Source organism: Coregonus lavaretus, assembly GCF_964263955.1.
Source record: "Coregonus lavaretus genome assembly, contig: HAP1_SCAFFOLD_2478, whole genome shotgun sequence".
Lineage (NCBI taxonomy): Eukaryota > Metazoa > Chordata > Actinopteri > Salmoniformes > Salmonidae > Coregonus > Coregonus lavaretus.
This window is the reverse complement of record NW_028162346.1, coordinates 62,103-80,483: the sequence shown is the minus strand read 5'-3', so window position 1 is coordinate 80,483 and position 18,381 is coordinate 62,103. Positions and strand designations below refer to the sequence as shown.

Sequence of the window (18,381 nt, the reverse complement as noted above, 5' to 3'; positions counted from 1 at the left end):
GGCAACAGTTTGGGGAAGGCCCTTTCCGTTTCAGCATGACAATGCCCCCGTGGGATGAATTGGAATGCTGACTGCGAGCCAGGCCTAATCGCCCAACATTAGTGCCCTACTTCACTAATGCTCTTGTGGCTGAATGGAAGCAAGTTCCCGCAGCAATGTTCCAACAACTAGTGGAAAGCCTTCCCAGAAGAGTGGAGGCTGTTATAGCATATTAACGGACATGATTTTGGAATTAGATGTTCGACAGCAGGTGTCCACATACTTTTGGTCATGTAGTGTACCACGGCTAAGGGCTGTTCTCCGCATGACGCAACACGGAGTGCCTGGATACAGCCCGTGCACCACAAATCCCCAAAGTGCCTTATTGTTATTATAAACTGGTTACCAACTTAATTAGAACAGTAAAACCTTTTTTTTTTGTCATATCCGTGGTATATCACGGCTTTCAGCCAATCAGCATTCAGGGCTCGAACCACCCAGTTTATAATTTTATATAGAGTACAGAGTTTGTAATGTTGTTCCACCCAAATCCCATAAACAAGCGATCAAACACAATATTCGAATTGGTCATCGTATATAAGCGACAGTGTCTCCATACAGTAAATTACTTTGAAATGTGACATTCTTTGACCTGACCTCTAACTTCTGACCTTAATCTCTGCCCCCTGTAGCGGACCCCCACGGGGACGGTGTACGACTGATAGAGGAGAGCCCAACAGAGGCCCTGAAGGACCTGAAGGAACAGTTAGGCTACAGAGACTCCTCTTCGGCTCTCAGCAACCGCTTCCGCAGCTACATCAAGGCAAGGGCCTTCTCTCTCTTCTCTCTCTCTCTCTCTCTCTCTCTCTCTCTCTCTCTCTCTCTCTCTCTCTCTCTCTCTCTCTCTCTCTCTCTCTCTCTCTCTCTCTCTCTCTCTCTCTCTCACTCTCACTCTCACTCACTCACTCACTCTGAAAGACTTGGTTTAAAGTGACTTAGGCGAGCAACGTGCTGAATTCACACATTTAGACATTTGGGGTTAACTATCCCTTTAATAACTGATTTTGGTCATATTTTTCTACCTGAGTCTCAGCCTCATCCATTATGAGCTACACTCTTAGAAAAAGGGTTCCAAAAGGGTTATTTGGCTGTCCCCATAGGATAACTGTTTTTGGTTCCATGTGGAACCCTCTGTGGTAAGGGTTCTACGTGGAACGCAAAAGAGTTCTACCTTGAACCAAAAAGGGTTCTTCAAAGGTTTCTCCTATGGGGACATCCGAAGAACCCTTTTAGGTTCTAGATAGCACCTTTTTTTCTAAGAGTGTAGCTGTCTAGGCTGACTCTGGAGCTGTTACTAAGGGAATAATTTAATGTGCACCCTATTATACACTACAGTATGACATCCATAAAGGCTGTCTATATTGTGAAAGATTCATGAGGAAATGGCTGTGCTGTAAATAATGAAAGAGTTGGTGTTTTTAACAAAAGGAAAAGGGAGATTCCACACCAGGATAGCCCAGGATAACCCATTCTCCCTCTTTTATTCTCTGCCTGTCTATCAATTCAATTTAATTCAAAGGGCTTTATTGGCATGGGAAACATATGTTTACATTGCCAAATCAAGTGAAATAGATAATAAACAAAAGTGAAATAAACAATCAGAAATGAACAGTAAACATTACACTCACAAAAGTTCCAAAGGAATAGAGACATTTCAAATGACATATTATGGCTATATACAGTGTTGTACTGATGTGCAAATAGTTAAAGTACAAAAGGGAAAGTAAATAAACATAAATATGGGTTGTATTTACAATGGTGTTTTTCACTGGTTGCCCTTTTCTTGTAGCAACAGGTCACAAATCTTGCTTCTGTGATGGCACAATGTGGTATTTCACCTAATACAGTAGATATACAACAAAAATGTTTTCGAATTCTTTGTAATCTGAGGGAAAGATGTTTCTCTATGGTCATACATTTTGCAGGAGGTTAAGGAAGTGCAGCTCAGTTTCCATCTCATTTTGTGGGCAGTGTGCATATACTGTAGCCTGTCTTCTCTTGAGAGCCAGGTCTGCCTACAGTGGCCTCTCTCAATAGCAAGGCTAATTTCACTAAGTCTGTACATAGTCAAAGCGTTCCTTAATTTTGGGTCAGTCACAGTGGTCAGGTATTCTGTTTAGGGCCAAATAGCATTCCAGTTTGCTCACTTTTTTGGGTGAATTCTTTCCAATGTGTCAAGTAATTATCTTTTTGTTTTCTCATGATTTGGTTGGGTCTAATTGTGTTTGTGAACAGAGCCCCAGGACCAGCTTGCTTAGGGGACTCTTCTCTAGGTTAAGCTCTCTGTAGGTGATGGCTTTGTTATGGAAGGGTTGATAATTGGCGGGTAGTCTGCTCTAATTCTGCTCTGCATGCATTATTTGGTGTTTTATGTTTTACACAGAGGATTTCTTTTACAGAATTCTGCATTCACAGTCTCAGTTTGGTATTTGTCCCATTTTGTGAATTTTTGGTTGGTGAGCGGACCCCAGACCTCACAACCGTAAAGGGCAATGGGTTCTATAACTGATTCAAGTATTTTTTGCCAGATCCTAATTGGGATGTCAAATTGTATATTCCTTTTCATGGCGTAGAAGGCCCTTCTAGCCTTATCTCTCAGATCGTTCACAGCTTTGTGGAAGTTACCTGTGGTGCTGATGTTTAGGTCTAGCTCTCCCTGTCTCTCTTTCTCTCTCCCCCTCTCCTTCCCTCCCCTGCTGTCCCATGTGTGTGTGACAGTGAAAGGCAGGGTGGTCTCATCTAAAACCCCATGTGGATTGTGTCAGCAGATCTTTGAGGGAGGGAGGGAGGGAGGGAGGGAGGGAGGGAGGCACACTGGCCTGCTTATACACTCTCATTCACTAGGAAAAATTTAAGTGAACCGCAGCCAATCGCTGGCTTGTTCTCTGGATCATGTGACTTGACTGCAGCTGGTGCTGATGTCGCGTGTGTGTCTCGGTGTGTGTGTGTAACTCGGTGTGTATGTGTGTGTTCTTGCTCGTGCAGGGACGGACGGCAGACTACGACGAGCCCCTCAGGATAGAGGAAGACACACACTGGGCCTCTGAGCAGACGTGAGTATCCCTCCATCCATCTGTCTCTCATCTTTCCTCCATCCAGTTCTTTCTCTTTTTCTCCTCCCTCTCTCTGTTCACTGTAGTGGGTGGGTCTCTGTGTGTCAGTCTGTTTCTGTCCCCTCTATCAGTCTCTCTCGCTCTCTCTGCTATAAGGTGTTTTTCCTCTTTATACTGTATGCTTCTATGGGCAGTACTCTTTGCCCATCTGTATTCAAGTTGGTTGATGTACACTGTCAGCTCTTTACTGTAAGCTAGAGTAGAAACGTCTTTGGTGGCTTTTGAGAAGCTGTGCTCCTCGTAAGTTGTTCTTGGCTCTTAGCTGATTATAATACTATTACACCTTTCTCACTTTAACTATGATACTGGCCTTATTTAATAATCATTGTTACCAGCATGTTCAGGATAATTTTCAAGGTGAAATTGGTCATTGCCATGATCATAATAATGATTGTTATCTTCATAAGCAGATCTCTATATGAAGTACCATTGGAATGTTGCATTGTAAACTTGAGTACCGTTATCCCTACTGAGTCAGAGTTTACATTTCTGACCTAAACATGTACATCCCCAAACCCAACAGATGGCTCATTATCATATTATGCAGAGAGAGGCAGTCAAAATCTCCCACACAGCCCAACACTAACACTAATATATTATCCACCACGCGTAATCTAACCATATTTCAGGTCAATGTTGTGAGGAATTGTGGGTGAAATGTCCCACTTGGCCATATCAGAATGTTGTCATTGTAGCTACCATGATGTCTTTGTGTATTTTTGCTGAGTCAGAGCCCACTCTTAGATGAAAGATAGAGACCCACACACTGTCGAACAGGAGAATGTGGCCCAAAAAGGGGCTTGGGATTTAGAAATATGCTCTTTATTTAAACAAACCATCACCATACTATTTTCTTGCCACAGCAAAGCTATGTGTGTTCTGCTACATATCACACCATGTATTTTGTTTGTGCCTTTATCTATACCAGGGCAACATTAGGTTAGAGTTTAGATTTCTTTTAAATGCATGACGTATTCGAAAGCATGTTTTATTGATGAAACACAGCTCTGAATTGTAAACAATATGACTCACTTCCTGTTTCCTGTCCCGTAGGTCAAAGGTCACAGAAGGAACGCACATTGCCATGATCAACCAGCTGAAGGAGGCTGTGGAGCTACTACAAGACCCTAACAGGTGGGCTCCGTTATGAATCTGTTATAATACTGGTTAATTCTGGTTATAGCTGGTTATAATACTATTACACCTTTCTCACTTTAACTATGATACTGGCCTTATTTAATAATCATTGTTACCAGCATGTTCAGGATCATTTTTAAGGTGAAATTGGTCATTGCCATGATCATAATAATGATTGTTATCTTCATAAGCAGATCTCTATATGAAGTACCATTGGAATGTTGCATTGTAAACTTGAGTACCGTTATCCCTACTGAGTCAGAGTTTACATTTCTGACCTAAACATGTACATCCCCAAACCCAACAGATGGCTCATTATCATATTATGCAGAGAGAGGCAGTCAAAATCTCCCACACAGCCCAACACTAACACTAATATATTATCCACCATGCGTCATCTAACCATATTTCAGGTCAATGTTGTGAGGAATTGTGGGTGAAATGTCCCACTTGGCCATATCAGAATGTTGTCATTGTAGCTACCATGATGTCTTTGTGTATTTTTGCTGAGTCAGAGCCCACTCATTGTCACACACACTGTACCACATGCTGCTCCCTCCTACTCTGCAACATGTATGGTAGCAGTAATAATGTATTTGGATGTCTTCCCTGGTTCTGTGAACATATAGTTCAGTGCAGGGACTGGAATGACTCCAGGGCTGGCTCACTGGAGGTAAAAGACAGTCATTGGGCATTGAGCTGTGAAGCTGTGAGGATCTGTGTAGTTGTCTGACCCCCCTACTCTGTCTCTCTCTCTCTCTCTTTCTCTCTATCTTTCTCTCTCACTCTTTCTACTCTCTCTGCTCTCAGAGTGAGCATGGAAACAGAGGACCTATCTGGAGTTCAGCTTTACCCTGTTGAGATGGTCATGGTGGAAGACTCTCTCAAGTAAGACTGTTTGTGTGTGTGTGTGTCTGTGTGTATGTGCGTTGCGTGCACACATGCGTTATTTCTTACTCTCTCTCTGTCTCTCTCTCTCTCACTACAGTGGCCAAGACAGTGACGGCAGTGAAGGACAAACCACACCCAAGGTGAGACATCATTCCTATGAGAATCACGTATGTGGTTTTACTGCATAATGGACACACCTACAGTGCATTCGGAAAGTATTCAGACCCCTTGACTTTTTCCACATTTTGTTACGTTACAGCCTTTTTTTTTATTTAGGGGGTAGATCAGCTTTAATATTGCAGATAGATTGTAACTTCCAACAATGTAATTGTCTGCATCACTTCCAATCCATATGTTTCTTTTTCTTTTTTTTCTCTCGCATATATATATATATATATATATATATATATATATATATATATATATATATATATATATACATACATACATGCATGTATGTATGTATGTATGTATGTATGTATGTATGTATGTATGTATGTATGTATGTATGTATGTATGTATGTATGTATGTATGTATGTATGTATGTATGTATGTATGTATGTATGTATGTATGTATGTATGTATGTATATATATATATATATACACATACATACATATACGCATATACATACATATACGCATATACATACATATATATATATATATATATATATATACACATACATATCCTTTAAAAATCTATATATTTCCCTTTATTACTTTCTAACCACACTATCCCTTCCCTAATTGGAGTAAACTAGTGAACAACAATGCTTAGGCCTCTACTTCATGCGTATACATACTATATAAATTTTATGGACACAGTCAATAATTATAATTTGTTTGTTTTTACTCCTGAACTTCCTCCGATCATTTTCATGATGTCCATCTGGTATGCTTCTATATGCCATATTTATTTATATTTCACAAAAGCTCACAATATTTAACCTATATACTTATTATGGACACAGCATGTCTTACACTAGTTATCTTGATGTTATTATTTGTTGTTATTAGTCCCATCCTTCAGCTCCATTCAACACCTCCCATCTATCGCTTTACACCATCCATATTGGATTTCTATTTGCCATATATTTTTCAACTGTACTGTGATGTTTTACAAAAGTTCTGAACCTTTTTATTCTCATTGTTTCTACAGTTTGTGAATTGAAAATAAAAATTGTTTCTAAAAGTATTATTATATTATTGATCGATTGACTATGACTTTTCAGATCACCCAGTAGTGCTATCTGCAGGGTCAGCTCCATGCAAATATTGCAATCCTTCAGCCATTCATGGACCTGTGTCCAGAAACAAGCTACAAATGGACAGTACCGAAGCAAATGATCTAATGATTCTGTCTCTTCACAGCCAAATCTGCAGAGCTGGGAAGATTGCATCCCCCATACAAATAACATTCTATTGGTAGCAAGAATTTTATATAATAATTTAAATGGAACAATTCTAAGTTTTGAATCCGGCGTCGTTTTGCGTATCAGTTCATAAACACTATGCCATGGAATCGGTATGTAAAAAATCTCTTCCCAACTATTTTGCAATCTATATGGGACGGCTGTCAATCTTTTGATCCTTAAATGAAACTGGTAAACTTTTTTATTTATCACAATTTTCTTTAACCAATTATGTTCTTTAATGCAAGGCCGACAGACAAGTTCCTTACGTTACAGCCTTATTCTGAAATGGATTAGATAGTTTTCCCCCTCATCAATCTACACACAATACCCCCTTAATGACAAAACAAAAACAGGTTTTTAGAAATTTTAGCAAATGTATTACAAATAAATAACGTAAATATCACATTTACATAAGTATTCAGACCCTTTACTCAGTACTTTGTTTAAGCACCTTTGGCAGCGATTACAGCCTCAAGTCTTCTTGGGTATGACGCTACAAGCTTGGCACACCTGTATTTGGGGAGCTTCTCCCATTGTTCTCTGCAGACCCTCTCAAACTCTGTCGGGTTGGATGGGGAGCGTTGCTGCACAGCTATTTTCAGGTCTCTCCAGAGATGTTCGATCGGGTTCAAGTCCTGGCTCTGGCTGGGCCACTCAAGGACATTCAGAGACTTGTCCTGAAGCCACTCCTGTGTTGTCTTGGCTGTGTGCTTAGGGTCGTTGTCCTGTTGGAAGGTGAACCTTCGCCCCAGTCTGAGTGCTCTGGAGCAGGTTTTCATCAAGGATCTCTCTGTACTTTGCTCTGTTCATCTTTCCCTCGATCCTGACTAGTCTCTCAGTCCCTGTCGCTTAAAAACATCCCCCACAGCATGATGCTGCCACCACCATGTTCCAAACGTCTTCCATTTAAGAATGATGGAGCCCACTGTGTTCTTGGGGACCTTCAATGCTGCAGACATTTTTCGGTACCCTTCCCCAGATCTTTGCCTTGACACAATCCTCTCTTGGAGCTCTACGGACAATTCCTTTCACCTCATGGCTTGGTTTTTTCTCTGACATGCACTGTCAACTGTGTGACCTTATATAGACAGGTGTGTGCCTTTTCAAAATCATGTCCAATCAATTGAATTTACCACAGGTGGACTCCAATCAAGTTGTAGAAACATCTCAAGGATGATGAATGGAAACAGATGCACCTGAGCTCAATTTCGAGTCTAATAGCAAAGGGTCTGAATACTTATGTAAATAAGGTATTTCTGTTTGTTTTTTTGTTTTTATTTGCAATCATTTCAAAAAAATCTGTTTTCGCTTTGTCATTATGGGGTATTGTGTGTAGATTGATGAGGATAAAAAAAAAAAAAACATTTTAGAATAAGGCTGTAACATAACAAAATGTGGAAAAAGTCCAGGGGTCTGAATACTTCATGAATGCACTGTACGAGCACCCTTTGAGCACCTATACTGCATGACCTCTGACTATGACCATTGTGTGAGTATGTGCACCATCTGTATGTGCAGTTAAAGGGTGTGTGTGATGGTGTCAAACTAAAATATATCAGCATCTGTGTTACAGACTAAGACCCCTCTCCTGAGTTGGTGTGTGTTTAGTCTCCCTCCCTGAGCAAGCAGCCCTGCACTTCCTATTCCTCTGATGTCATTTCCTGTCTTCTGTAATATAGCTCTGCTGCTCGTTGGTAGTTGAATATTGTTAAGATGACTTGTTTGTAGTATAACTTATTTGAGTTGTGGTGAATGTTGTTTTGGAGCTGTGTTAGAGTGTAAGCTTGTCTCCTTTGTAGAGTGTAATGATTTCTGGAAGTAAAGCTTGAATTGGTGTGGTAGATGTACAAATAAGTTCCACTGGTTGGTATGTTCTATCTAGTGGGACACTCCCGATGGAGGCTTTGAGTTCCAGAAGAAACGAGAGTTGATTCTAGAGAGGGCCAGGCTGGAGGCCCAGCTTGCATGCCAACAATATGAGAGACATATGTCCAACCAGGTAACCCTAGTAACAAGCCATGGGTGGCCACGCCCCCTCAGGCTTACCAGCCAATCCCTGCCTCCGACTTACCTCATCTAGTGTCAGTGTGTTTGTGTGTGTGTTTATGTGTGTGGTCACTTCATGCTCTTAACCACTGGTCCCAAGTCAGTTTTTGTGTAAAGTGTTACATAGTTCCGAAGAGGGCTACAGTAGGGGTAGCTCATCCTAGATACAGTGGGGAGAACAAGTATTTGATACACTGCTGATTTTGCAGGTTTTCCTACTTACAAAGCATGTAGAGGTCTGTAATTTTTATCATAGGTACACTTCAACTGTGAGAGACGGAATCTAAAACAAAAATCCAAAAAATCACATTGTATGATTTTTAAGTAATTCATTTGCATTTTATTGCATGACATAAGTATTTGATACATCAGAAAAGCAGAACTTAATATTTGGTACAGAAACCTTTGTTTGCAATTACAGAGATCATACGTTTCCTGTAGGTCTTGACCAGGTTTGCACACACTGCAGCAGGGATTTTGGCCCACTCCTCCATACAGACCTTCTCCAGATCCTTCAGGTTTCAGGGCTGTCGCTGGGCAATACGGACTTTCAGCTCCTTCCAAAGATTTTCTATTGGGTTCAGGTCTGGAGACTGGCTAGGCCACTCCAGGACCTTGAGATGCTTCTTACGGAGCCACTCCTTAGTTGCCCTGGCTGTGTGTTTCGGGTCGTTGTCATGCTGGAAGACCCAGCCACGACCCATCTTCAATGCTCTTACTGAGGGAAGGAGGTTGTTGGCCAAGATCTTGCGATACATGGCCCCATCCATCCTCCCCTTAATACGGTGCAGTCGTCCTGTCCCCTTTGCAGAAAAGCATCCCCAAAGAATGATGCTTCACGGTTGGGATGGTGTTCTTGGGGTTGTACTCATCCTTCTTCTTCCTCCAAACACGGCGAGTGGAGTTTAGACCAAAAAGCTCTATTTTTGTCTCATCAGACCACATGACCTTCTCCCATTCCTCCTCTGGATCATCCAGATGGTCATTGGCAAACTTCAGACGGGCCTGGACATGCGCTGGCTTGAGCAGGGGGACCTTGCGTGCGCTGCAGGATTTTAATCCATGACGGCATAGTGTGTTACTAATGGTTTTCTTTGAGACTGTGGTCCCAGCTCTCTTCAGGTCATTGACCAGGTCCTGCCGTGTAGTTCTGGGCTTATCCCTCACCTTCCTCATGATCATTGATGCCCCACGAGGTGAGATCTTGCATGGAGCCCCAGACCGAGGGTGATTGACCGTCATCCATTTTCTAATAATTGCGCCAACAGTTGTTGCCTTCTCACCAAGCTGCTTGCCTATTGTCCTGTAGCCCATCCCAGCCTTGTGCAGGTCTACAATTTTATCCCTGACGTCCTTACACAGCTCTCTGGTCTTGGCCATTGTAGAGAGGTTGGAGTCTGTTTGATTGAGTGTGTGGACAGGTGTCTTTTATACAGGTAACGAGTTCAAACAGGTGCAGTTAATACAGGTAATGAACAGTTAATACATGTAATGAGTGGAGAACAGGAGGGCTTCTTAAAGAAAAACTAACAGGTCTGTGAGAGCCGGAATTCTTACTGGTTGGTAGGTGATCAAATACTTATGTCATGCAATAAAATGCAAATTAATTACTTAAAAATCATACAATGTGATTTTCTGGATTTTTGTTTTAGATTCCGTCTCTCACAGTTGAAGTGTACCTATGATAACAATTACAGACCTCTACATGCTTTGTAAGTAGGAAAACCTGCAAAATCGTCAGTGTATCAAATACTTGTTCTCCCCACTGTATGTGGTTAAGGGCATTAGAGGTTGAATCCTAACTCTGCAAAAACCTGCCATTGACTTCAATGCAAGATTGCGTGAACGTTTACTTGGATCTCAAGTTAGGATTCAGCACTATGCGACCAGTAGGTGTGTTTGCTGGTGTGACCTCTATCCTGTTACCTAGCTAGCCAACCCATTACTTTTTAGACCTGTGTGTAAGTCTGCTGTTTTGCATATCTGTAACTTTGATCTTACCTTTGTTTACGCTTCTAGAGGTACAGTAGATGAAGGGAATTATTTGAAGCAGGTGCTTGTGTGTAGTGTTGATGTTTTTGTTGTGTCTTTGTGAGATTTTGTTGTGTGTAGCATGTTGCTATAGTTTGCAGTATGTGAAGTTGACCAATAGTTTACAAACATGAGGATTTTACCCTGACCCAATCTGGGTCAATACCATGAGAGCTGTTGCACAGATATGATTGGTCCTGAGCTTCAGAGCAAAACAGGGATTGGCTCACACACTTTATAGGCCTAACCAAATGCTTTTGAACTTAAACATTGGTTTCATTTCTTTAACAAGCTCTAGCCAGAGGGTTGAAAATCCTGTAGCTGAAACACACCAGGACCAAGGAAGAAGGAACAACAGCATAGCACATAACAAGGAGAAGACATTAGCTGTGTTCCAATTCTATTCGCACAAACCGTACTATTTGTGACGTAAATTGAGTATGTAGTATGCTTATTGGTCATTGTATGGATATAGTTAGTATGCCAAAAGTTCCCGGATGTCGTACTACATTCGCCAAAATATGACTTATACATGCAGTGGACACTATTTCTGTGCTTTTAGGGCCCATAATGCAATTATTCAGAAAATGGGCGTGGCTTCACAACTTTTCAGATTTGAAGAAAATGGCTGAAAATATGCAGCCGAAGTCCGACGAGAGCTGATACAAATTCATTGCTTTAACTAATAATGACAAATGTTAAGAAAATGTTGAGCAATGTAATAAAGTAATGACTTTTCAAATAAGTTACGTTACACGTTATGTTGGCTGACAATTTGTTAGCTACGCTAGCTTTACGAACCGCATAGCATATCATTACAGCAGTTGCTTGTACAGTGAGGGAAAAAAGTATTTGATCCCCTGCTGATTTTGTACGTTTGCCCACTGACAAAGACATGATCAGTCTATAATTTTAATGGTAGGTTTATTTGAACAGTGAGAGACAGAATAACAACAAAAGAATCCAGAAAAACGTATGTCAAAAATGTTATAAATGTATTTGCATTTTGATGAGGGAAATAAGTATTTGACCCCTCTGCAAAACATGACTTAGTACTTGGTGGCAAAACCCTTCTTGGCAATCACAGAGGTCAGACGTTTCTTGTAGTTGGCCACCAGGTTTGCACACATCTCAGGAGGGATTTTGTTCCACTCCTCTTTGCAGATCTTCTCCAAGTCATTAAGGTTTTGAGGTTGACGTTTGGCAACTCGAACCTTCAGCTCCCTCCACAGATTTTCTATGGGATTAAGGTCTGGAGACTGGCTAGGCCACTCCAGGACCTTAATGTGGTTCTACTTGAGCCACTCCTTTGTTGCCTTGGCCGTGTGTTTTGGGTCATTGTCATGCTGGAATACCCATCCACGACCCATTTTCAATGCCCTGGCTGAGGGAAGGAGGTTCTCACCCAAGATTTGACGGTACATGGCCCCGTCCATCGTCCCTTTGATGCGGTGAAGTTGTCCTGTCCCCTTAGCAGAAAAATACCCCCAAAGCATAATGTTTCCACCTCCATGTTTGACGGTGGGGATGGTGTTATTGGGGTCATAGGCAGCATTCCTCCTCCTCCAAACACGGCGAGTTGAGTTGATGCCAAAGAGCTCGATTTTGGTCTCATCTGACCACAACACTTTCACCCAGTTCTCCTCTGAATCATTCAGATGTTCATTGGCAAACTTCAGATGGCCCTGTATATGTGCTTTCTTGAGCAGGGGAACCTTGCGGGCGCTGCAGGATTGACAGTTATTTTGTGTTTCTTCCATTTGCGAATAATCGCACCATCTGTTGTCACCTTCTCACCAAGCTGCTTGGCGATGGTCTTGTAGCCTTGGAGAGCTCTTTGGTCTTGGCCATGGTGGAGAGTTTGGAATCTGATTGATTGATTGCTTCTGTGGACAGGTGTCTTTTATACAGGTAACAAGCTGAGATTAGGAGCACTCCCTTTAAGAGTGTGCTCCTAATCTGAGCTCTTTACCTGTATAAAAGACACCTGGGAGCCAGAAATCTTTGTGGTCCTCTGTAGCTCAGCTGGTAGAGCACGGCGCTTGTAACGCCAAGGTAGTGGGTACGATCCCCGGGACCACCCATACACAAAAAAACAACAACTTTAAGTCGCTTTGGATAAAAGCATCTGCTAAATGGTATATTATTATTATTATGATAAAATACTTATTTCCCTCATTAAAATGCAAATCAATTTATAACATTTCTGACATGCGTTTTTCTGGATTTGTTTTTTGTTATTCTGTCTCTCACTGTTCAAATAAATCTACCATTAAAATTATAGACTGATAATTTCTTTGTCAGTGGGCAAACGTACAAAATCAGCAGGGGATGAAATACTTTTTTCCCTCACTGTATGTACCTGTATGTTAGCTAGCTACCTAACATTAGTTGGATACTAATACATCGAACTTGCCAGTATATTAACTATATGCTATCTAACTAACTACCCAGTGTTTATTGACTTGATTATTCACGTAATTCTTAGATTAGCTAAGTGGTATAGTCGTTGTGCGTTCTCAATGGAGTCGTAAGATGTCTAGCTAGTAATTTGTTATGCTAACAAGCTAGAAAGAAGTTGCATAGCAACCACATCAACATCCGGTAGACAGGCGAAGGGCTAGTACACTCAACTGAAAGGATACAGTTTGTTTACAGGATACTAAAATGAACTTATAGTATACACTCATCAAGTTTGTAGTATACAGTATGTTAGTATGGGTATTCGAACACAGCTATTGTCTGGTGGTTCTTTCAAAATCTTCAACATTGCTCTAGCGTTGTCACACACACACACACACACACACAGACAAGGCTATTGGGGACAGGGCACACATCCAACACTGACCACTTGAAGAGAGCACTGTCACCACATAGCAACACCATGTCCAATACCAGCTACATGGCCATAGCAACAGTGACCTCAGCACAATCAAGCTAGAGGACAACTGGCCATACCAGTCAATCTGGGTGAGGGTCAGCGAGAAAGGGACAGAGTGAGTTATGATCTAGTTAAGCCAGCTCAGAGGTCATCTGTAGTGTTACATAGTCACAGTATAGGACGCCAAACACCAATCTAAATCCTGCACACACAAGTTCATCATACACACATACACAGTGGACAAACAGAGGTCACACACATACACATTCAACACCAGCTGGCTTGTCCCCAATTCCCCCAGTAGACCTGGATAATGTGTGTGTTGTTTAAGTGTACTCTCAGGAGAAGAGGGTCCCTAACCTTTATGTGTGTACTCCCTTTGATTCTCTACCAGGGAGAAGACAGAGTTCCAGGCAGCGGTCCCACGTTTACCACCCCTCTCACCCCTCCCTTCGGGCTGAAGCACCGCTCGGGTGAGTGCCGTCTGGGCATGGCTCACTACCGGGGTTGGGTAGAGGCCTGGATGGGTGGGTGATGGCGGATACCCCTCTATAGTCTTCATAATCAATACAATACACACATCTCAGTCAGATAGGTGCACAATACCTCCGACTGTCTACACAGACTACAGTCCCTAATAGAGTCCATTCATGCGTCCATCCTTTCTCTCCAAAATGAAGACATGGACGTCCTCAATCCCCTCCGCTCTGCTTCTCCCCCAAACCCCAAATCCTCCCACACCCCAATCCAGCTTTTATAGGGTTATACCATTACCCCAAAGTAAGAAAGACCTGGGTTCAGTTCCTCCAATAGTCAAGAGTCAATCCCCCCCCAAAAGTCACAATCCCCCCCCGAAAGTCACAACTTCTAATGAGGCACATAATACCTCATAACACCCTCTGTCCCCAAAAGCAGCAGCAGTTGGGTCATGCTGTAGAGGCTACCAGCCCTGTCCTGACTAACATGCATTGCTCCCATAATGTTTCTGTAACGCTGTGTGAACATGGCCCAGAGAGAAAGTGATGTGTGTTTGCTGAGAATACGTGGGTGTGAGTACTCTGCAACCAATCCCAAAGAGTGGCTATGGAGGAAGCGGATACAAACACACATACAGTCTCTTCCTTCTTTGAGTTAACTAACTGATGGACTGGTTAGCTACATCCCATGGAACAGAGCAATCCTTTCCGAACCCTCTATAGCTGTCTGGTACTCCTCATGGTCAGATGGCTTTGGGTGCAGGTTCACTGAAATTACTCTAGCGTCTGATATTTGCTGCTTGTAGAAATAGAGCTAGCATCCATCCAGCTAGTTGCTACGTACAGTAGGTTACTACTGTAGTGTGTGAAATGTAGCTTTACCTGCTAACATTAACAGCATGTCATGAAATCTGTATTGTGAAATGGCACTAATATTGATTAATTTTTTTATCTTTGTTTTGTGTTGTTTTTTTTCTCTCGCATATCCTTTGTTTCTTCTTTTCCTCTTTCCTCTTCCTCTCCTTTACTCCCTTTCTATCTTTCTACCAACTGCTGCATGACCTCTCACACCAATTCTCACTCCAATCACATCCCTTTATCTAACCCAATCTGCCTTTGCATGCGATTATCAACTGCCGCTGCCTGTTTCGTTCCCTTGTCTTTTAAAATTCAAACCGATTTTTCTATAACCTTTTCTGGTGTCTCGTGTTTTGGGGGTGTGGTTTTGGAATGGACCTGTCTTGTTCTACTTGGCCCCTCCCCCCTGTGCCACGCCCCACCCTGCCCTTCACCCCTCCCCCTCTACCTCTAGCCCCTGCCTCACTGCCCTGCTCGCCCCCGCCCTGTCTCCGCCCCCCCCTCACACAGGCCTTGTCCGTCGATAAAGACACTCCCCCTAGACCAAGCGATGGAGGCATGCACAGCAGTGGTAGGTCACTCCTTCCGACTATTCGGCCAATCGGAGGCCTCGAAAAGAAACAGCTCAACAGTCTCTCAGATGTTTGCAAATAATGTGCATTTGTGTGACTCACATTCCTCTCTCTCTCCCTCTTTCTCTCATTGTTTCCTTTTTTTATTTTCCACCTGTTTTTTCTCTGTGCCTCTTTCTATCTATCACTCTCTCTCTGTGATCTTTCTTCTCTAATCTGTCGTTCTAATCTATCTAATCTATCCCTCGTTCCAAGCCATGGGTGTGTGTGATGAAAGTGTGCACTGTACTTTTGCAGTCACATCTGTGCCTTGGACCACATGTTTGAGTTGTTTCCGATGACTCCACTCCCTGATTCTGTGTGTGTGTGTGTGTGTGTGTGTGTGTGTGTATGTGTGTGTATGTGTGTGTGTGTGTGTGTGTGTGTGTGTCTGTGTGTGTGTGTGTGTGTGTTAGGCTTGGGCGATACACCTTTTGTACCGTATACCGGGGTATTTCGAAATACCAATGATATGATTTTCAATACCGCTAAAACAGCAGCAGCTTGCAGGGGGCTGCGTGCTACACCACTACTTATAACTAACTAAAAGTTATTTATAACTATAAGAAATCTAAGATGTGTCAAATAAATTATATCCAGCTCAAGGCTCCAGCTATGCATTTGGTTTGCTAACTTACTAGGTAAGTGGCTAGATGTCAAGGTCAAGCTTCTTGGTTACAGCAGAGACATTCAATCCCATCCTGGATCAAATCCCTGTTGCCTAAATTGTTTTGTGCGTGCACATTTTTTTATTTATTGCGCCCCTTGTGTGCACTTCCGGTAATACCATATACCCGGTATGGTACAGAAACGGTATGATGGTATGAAAATCTAGATAACGCCCAACCCTAGTGTGTTTGTGTGGGAGCGGAACTCTGCCACTCATGTGGAGTGTGAGGCCCAGTAGATCAAATGAGAGCCTCCACACTTCACACTCCTCCTCTTCCTTCATCCCTTCATCTGTTCTCATGTTGGTGAGTGTGTTCTGGTCATCTATATTATAATAAGCTAAGCATTCTAAGCTGCAGGAGGGTCCTCCTACAATATTGGGATGATTTTCTTCATTTTAGGCTCAAAAGAAGAGCATTGTCCTCTTATATCCAGTAGGCCTCTTTATATTCCGCTGTGTTTTATATTTTTCCCTATTAACCCGGATCATAGCACTTGCTTTCTCTTTCAAATTCAATTTTGGCCTACCATGAACCCATGTTATCCATATATACCTATGTAAGAATGCTTTTCATTGACTATAGCTCAGCATTCAACACCATAGTACCCTCCAAGCTCATCATTAAGCTTGAGGCCCTGGGTTTGAACCCCGCCCTGTGCAACTGGGTCCTGGACTTCCTGACGGGCCATTCCCAGGTAGTGAAGGTAGGAAACAACATCTCCACTTCACTGATCCTCAACACTGGGGCCCCACAAGGGTGCGTGCTCAGCCCCCTCCTGTACTCCCTGTTCACGCATGACTGCGTGGCCAAGCACGCCTCCAACTCAATCATCAAGCTTGCAGACGACACAACAGTAGGCTTGATTACCAACAATGATGAGACAGCCTACAGGGAGGAGGTGAGGGTTCTGGGAGTGTGGTGCCAGGAAAATAACCTCTCACTCAACGTCAACAAAACAAAGGAGATGATCGTGGACTTCAGGAAACAGCAGAGGGTGCACCCCCCTATCCACATCGACAGGACCGCAGTGGAGAAGGTGGAAAGTTCCTTGGCCTACACATCACTAACAAACTGAAATGGTCTACCCACGCAGACAGTGTGGTGAAGAAGGCAGAACAGAGCCTCTTCAACCTCAGGAGGCTGAAGAAATGTGGCTTGGCACCTAAAAACCTCACAAACATTTACAAATGCACAATTGAAAGCATCCTGTCGGGCTGTATCACCGCCTGGTACGGCAACTGCACCGCCCGCAACCGCAGGACTCTCCAGAGGGTGGTGCGGTCTACCAAACGCATTACCGGGGGCAAACTACCCGCCCTCCAGGACACCTACAGCACCCGATGTCACAAGTAGGCCAAAAAGATCATCAAGGACATCAACCACCCAAGCCGCTGCCTGTTCACCTCGCTATCATCCAGAAGGCAAGGTCAGTACAGGTGCATCAAAGCGAATGAAAAACAGCTTCTATCTCAAGAGAATGAAAAACAGCTTCTATCTCAAGGCCATCAGACTGTTAAATAGCCTTCCCTAGCACATTAGAGGCTGCTGCTGCCTATTGAAATCACTGGCCACTTTAAGAAATGGAAAACTAGCCACTTTAATATTGTTTACATATCTTGCATTACTCATATCATATGTATATACTGTATTCTATAATATTCTACTGTATCTTAGTCCATGCCGCTCTGTGATTGCTTGTCCATATATGTATATATTCTTAATTCCATTCCTTACTTAGATTTGTGTATATGTTGTGAAATTGTTAGATATTACTTGTTAGATATTACTGCACTGTCGGAGCTAGAAGCACAAGCATTTTGCTACACCTGCAATAACATCTGCTAAACACGTGTATGTGACAAATAAAAATTGATTTGATTTACACTGTATATATAACAAAAACAGTACAGGAGGGCTCCAGATTTATTAAAGAAATAAGTTGTTTCATCTAACATGTCCAAGCAGGAATGCATCATACAAATATTTTGTTGTGCAATACCAGTGATTGGTATGAATTTGTTGCTATAACTTTACTGTCAAAATAGGGCTCCAGAATTGCAGATTTGCATACAAATTTTGCTTACATCTTTTGAGTACAAATAGGCTATCACATAGGCTAATTCACTTGTGGTTAAATCACTGAGGAAGGGGAAACTCGAAACCAAAGAACAACAAAACCACAACTGTAGCTACTACATTTTGAAATGTTG

General features: G+C 42.4%; 1 protein-coding gene across 1 annotated transcript in view; it reads left to right on the top strand.

The window, feature by feature from the left end:
• Positions 1–671: 671 nt before the first annotated feature.
• The window catches only part of LOC311119339 (leucine-rich repeat and calponin homology domain-containing protein 1-like), a gene marked incomplete at its 5' end in the record, with an annotated part of 36,932 nt that continues 19,222 nt past the window's right edge, over positions 672–18,381 (top strand). The window contains 7 exons of the mRNA XM_084194060.1: positions 672–802; positions 3,025–3,092; positions 4,206–4,286; positions 5,100–5,177; positions 5,278–5,320; positions 13,950–14,028; positions 15,344–15,460. Coding sequence (XP_084050186.1) covers positions 672–802; positions 3,025–3,092; positions 4,206–4,286; positions 5,100–5,177; positions 5,278–5,320; positions 13,950–14,028; positions 15,344–15,460 — 597 coding nt within the window. The remainder of the gene's footprint in view (positions 803–3,024; positions 3,093–4,205; positions 4,287–5,099; positions 5,178–5,277; positions 5,321–13,949; positions 14,029–15,343; positions 15,461–18,381) is intronic.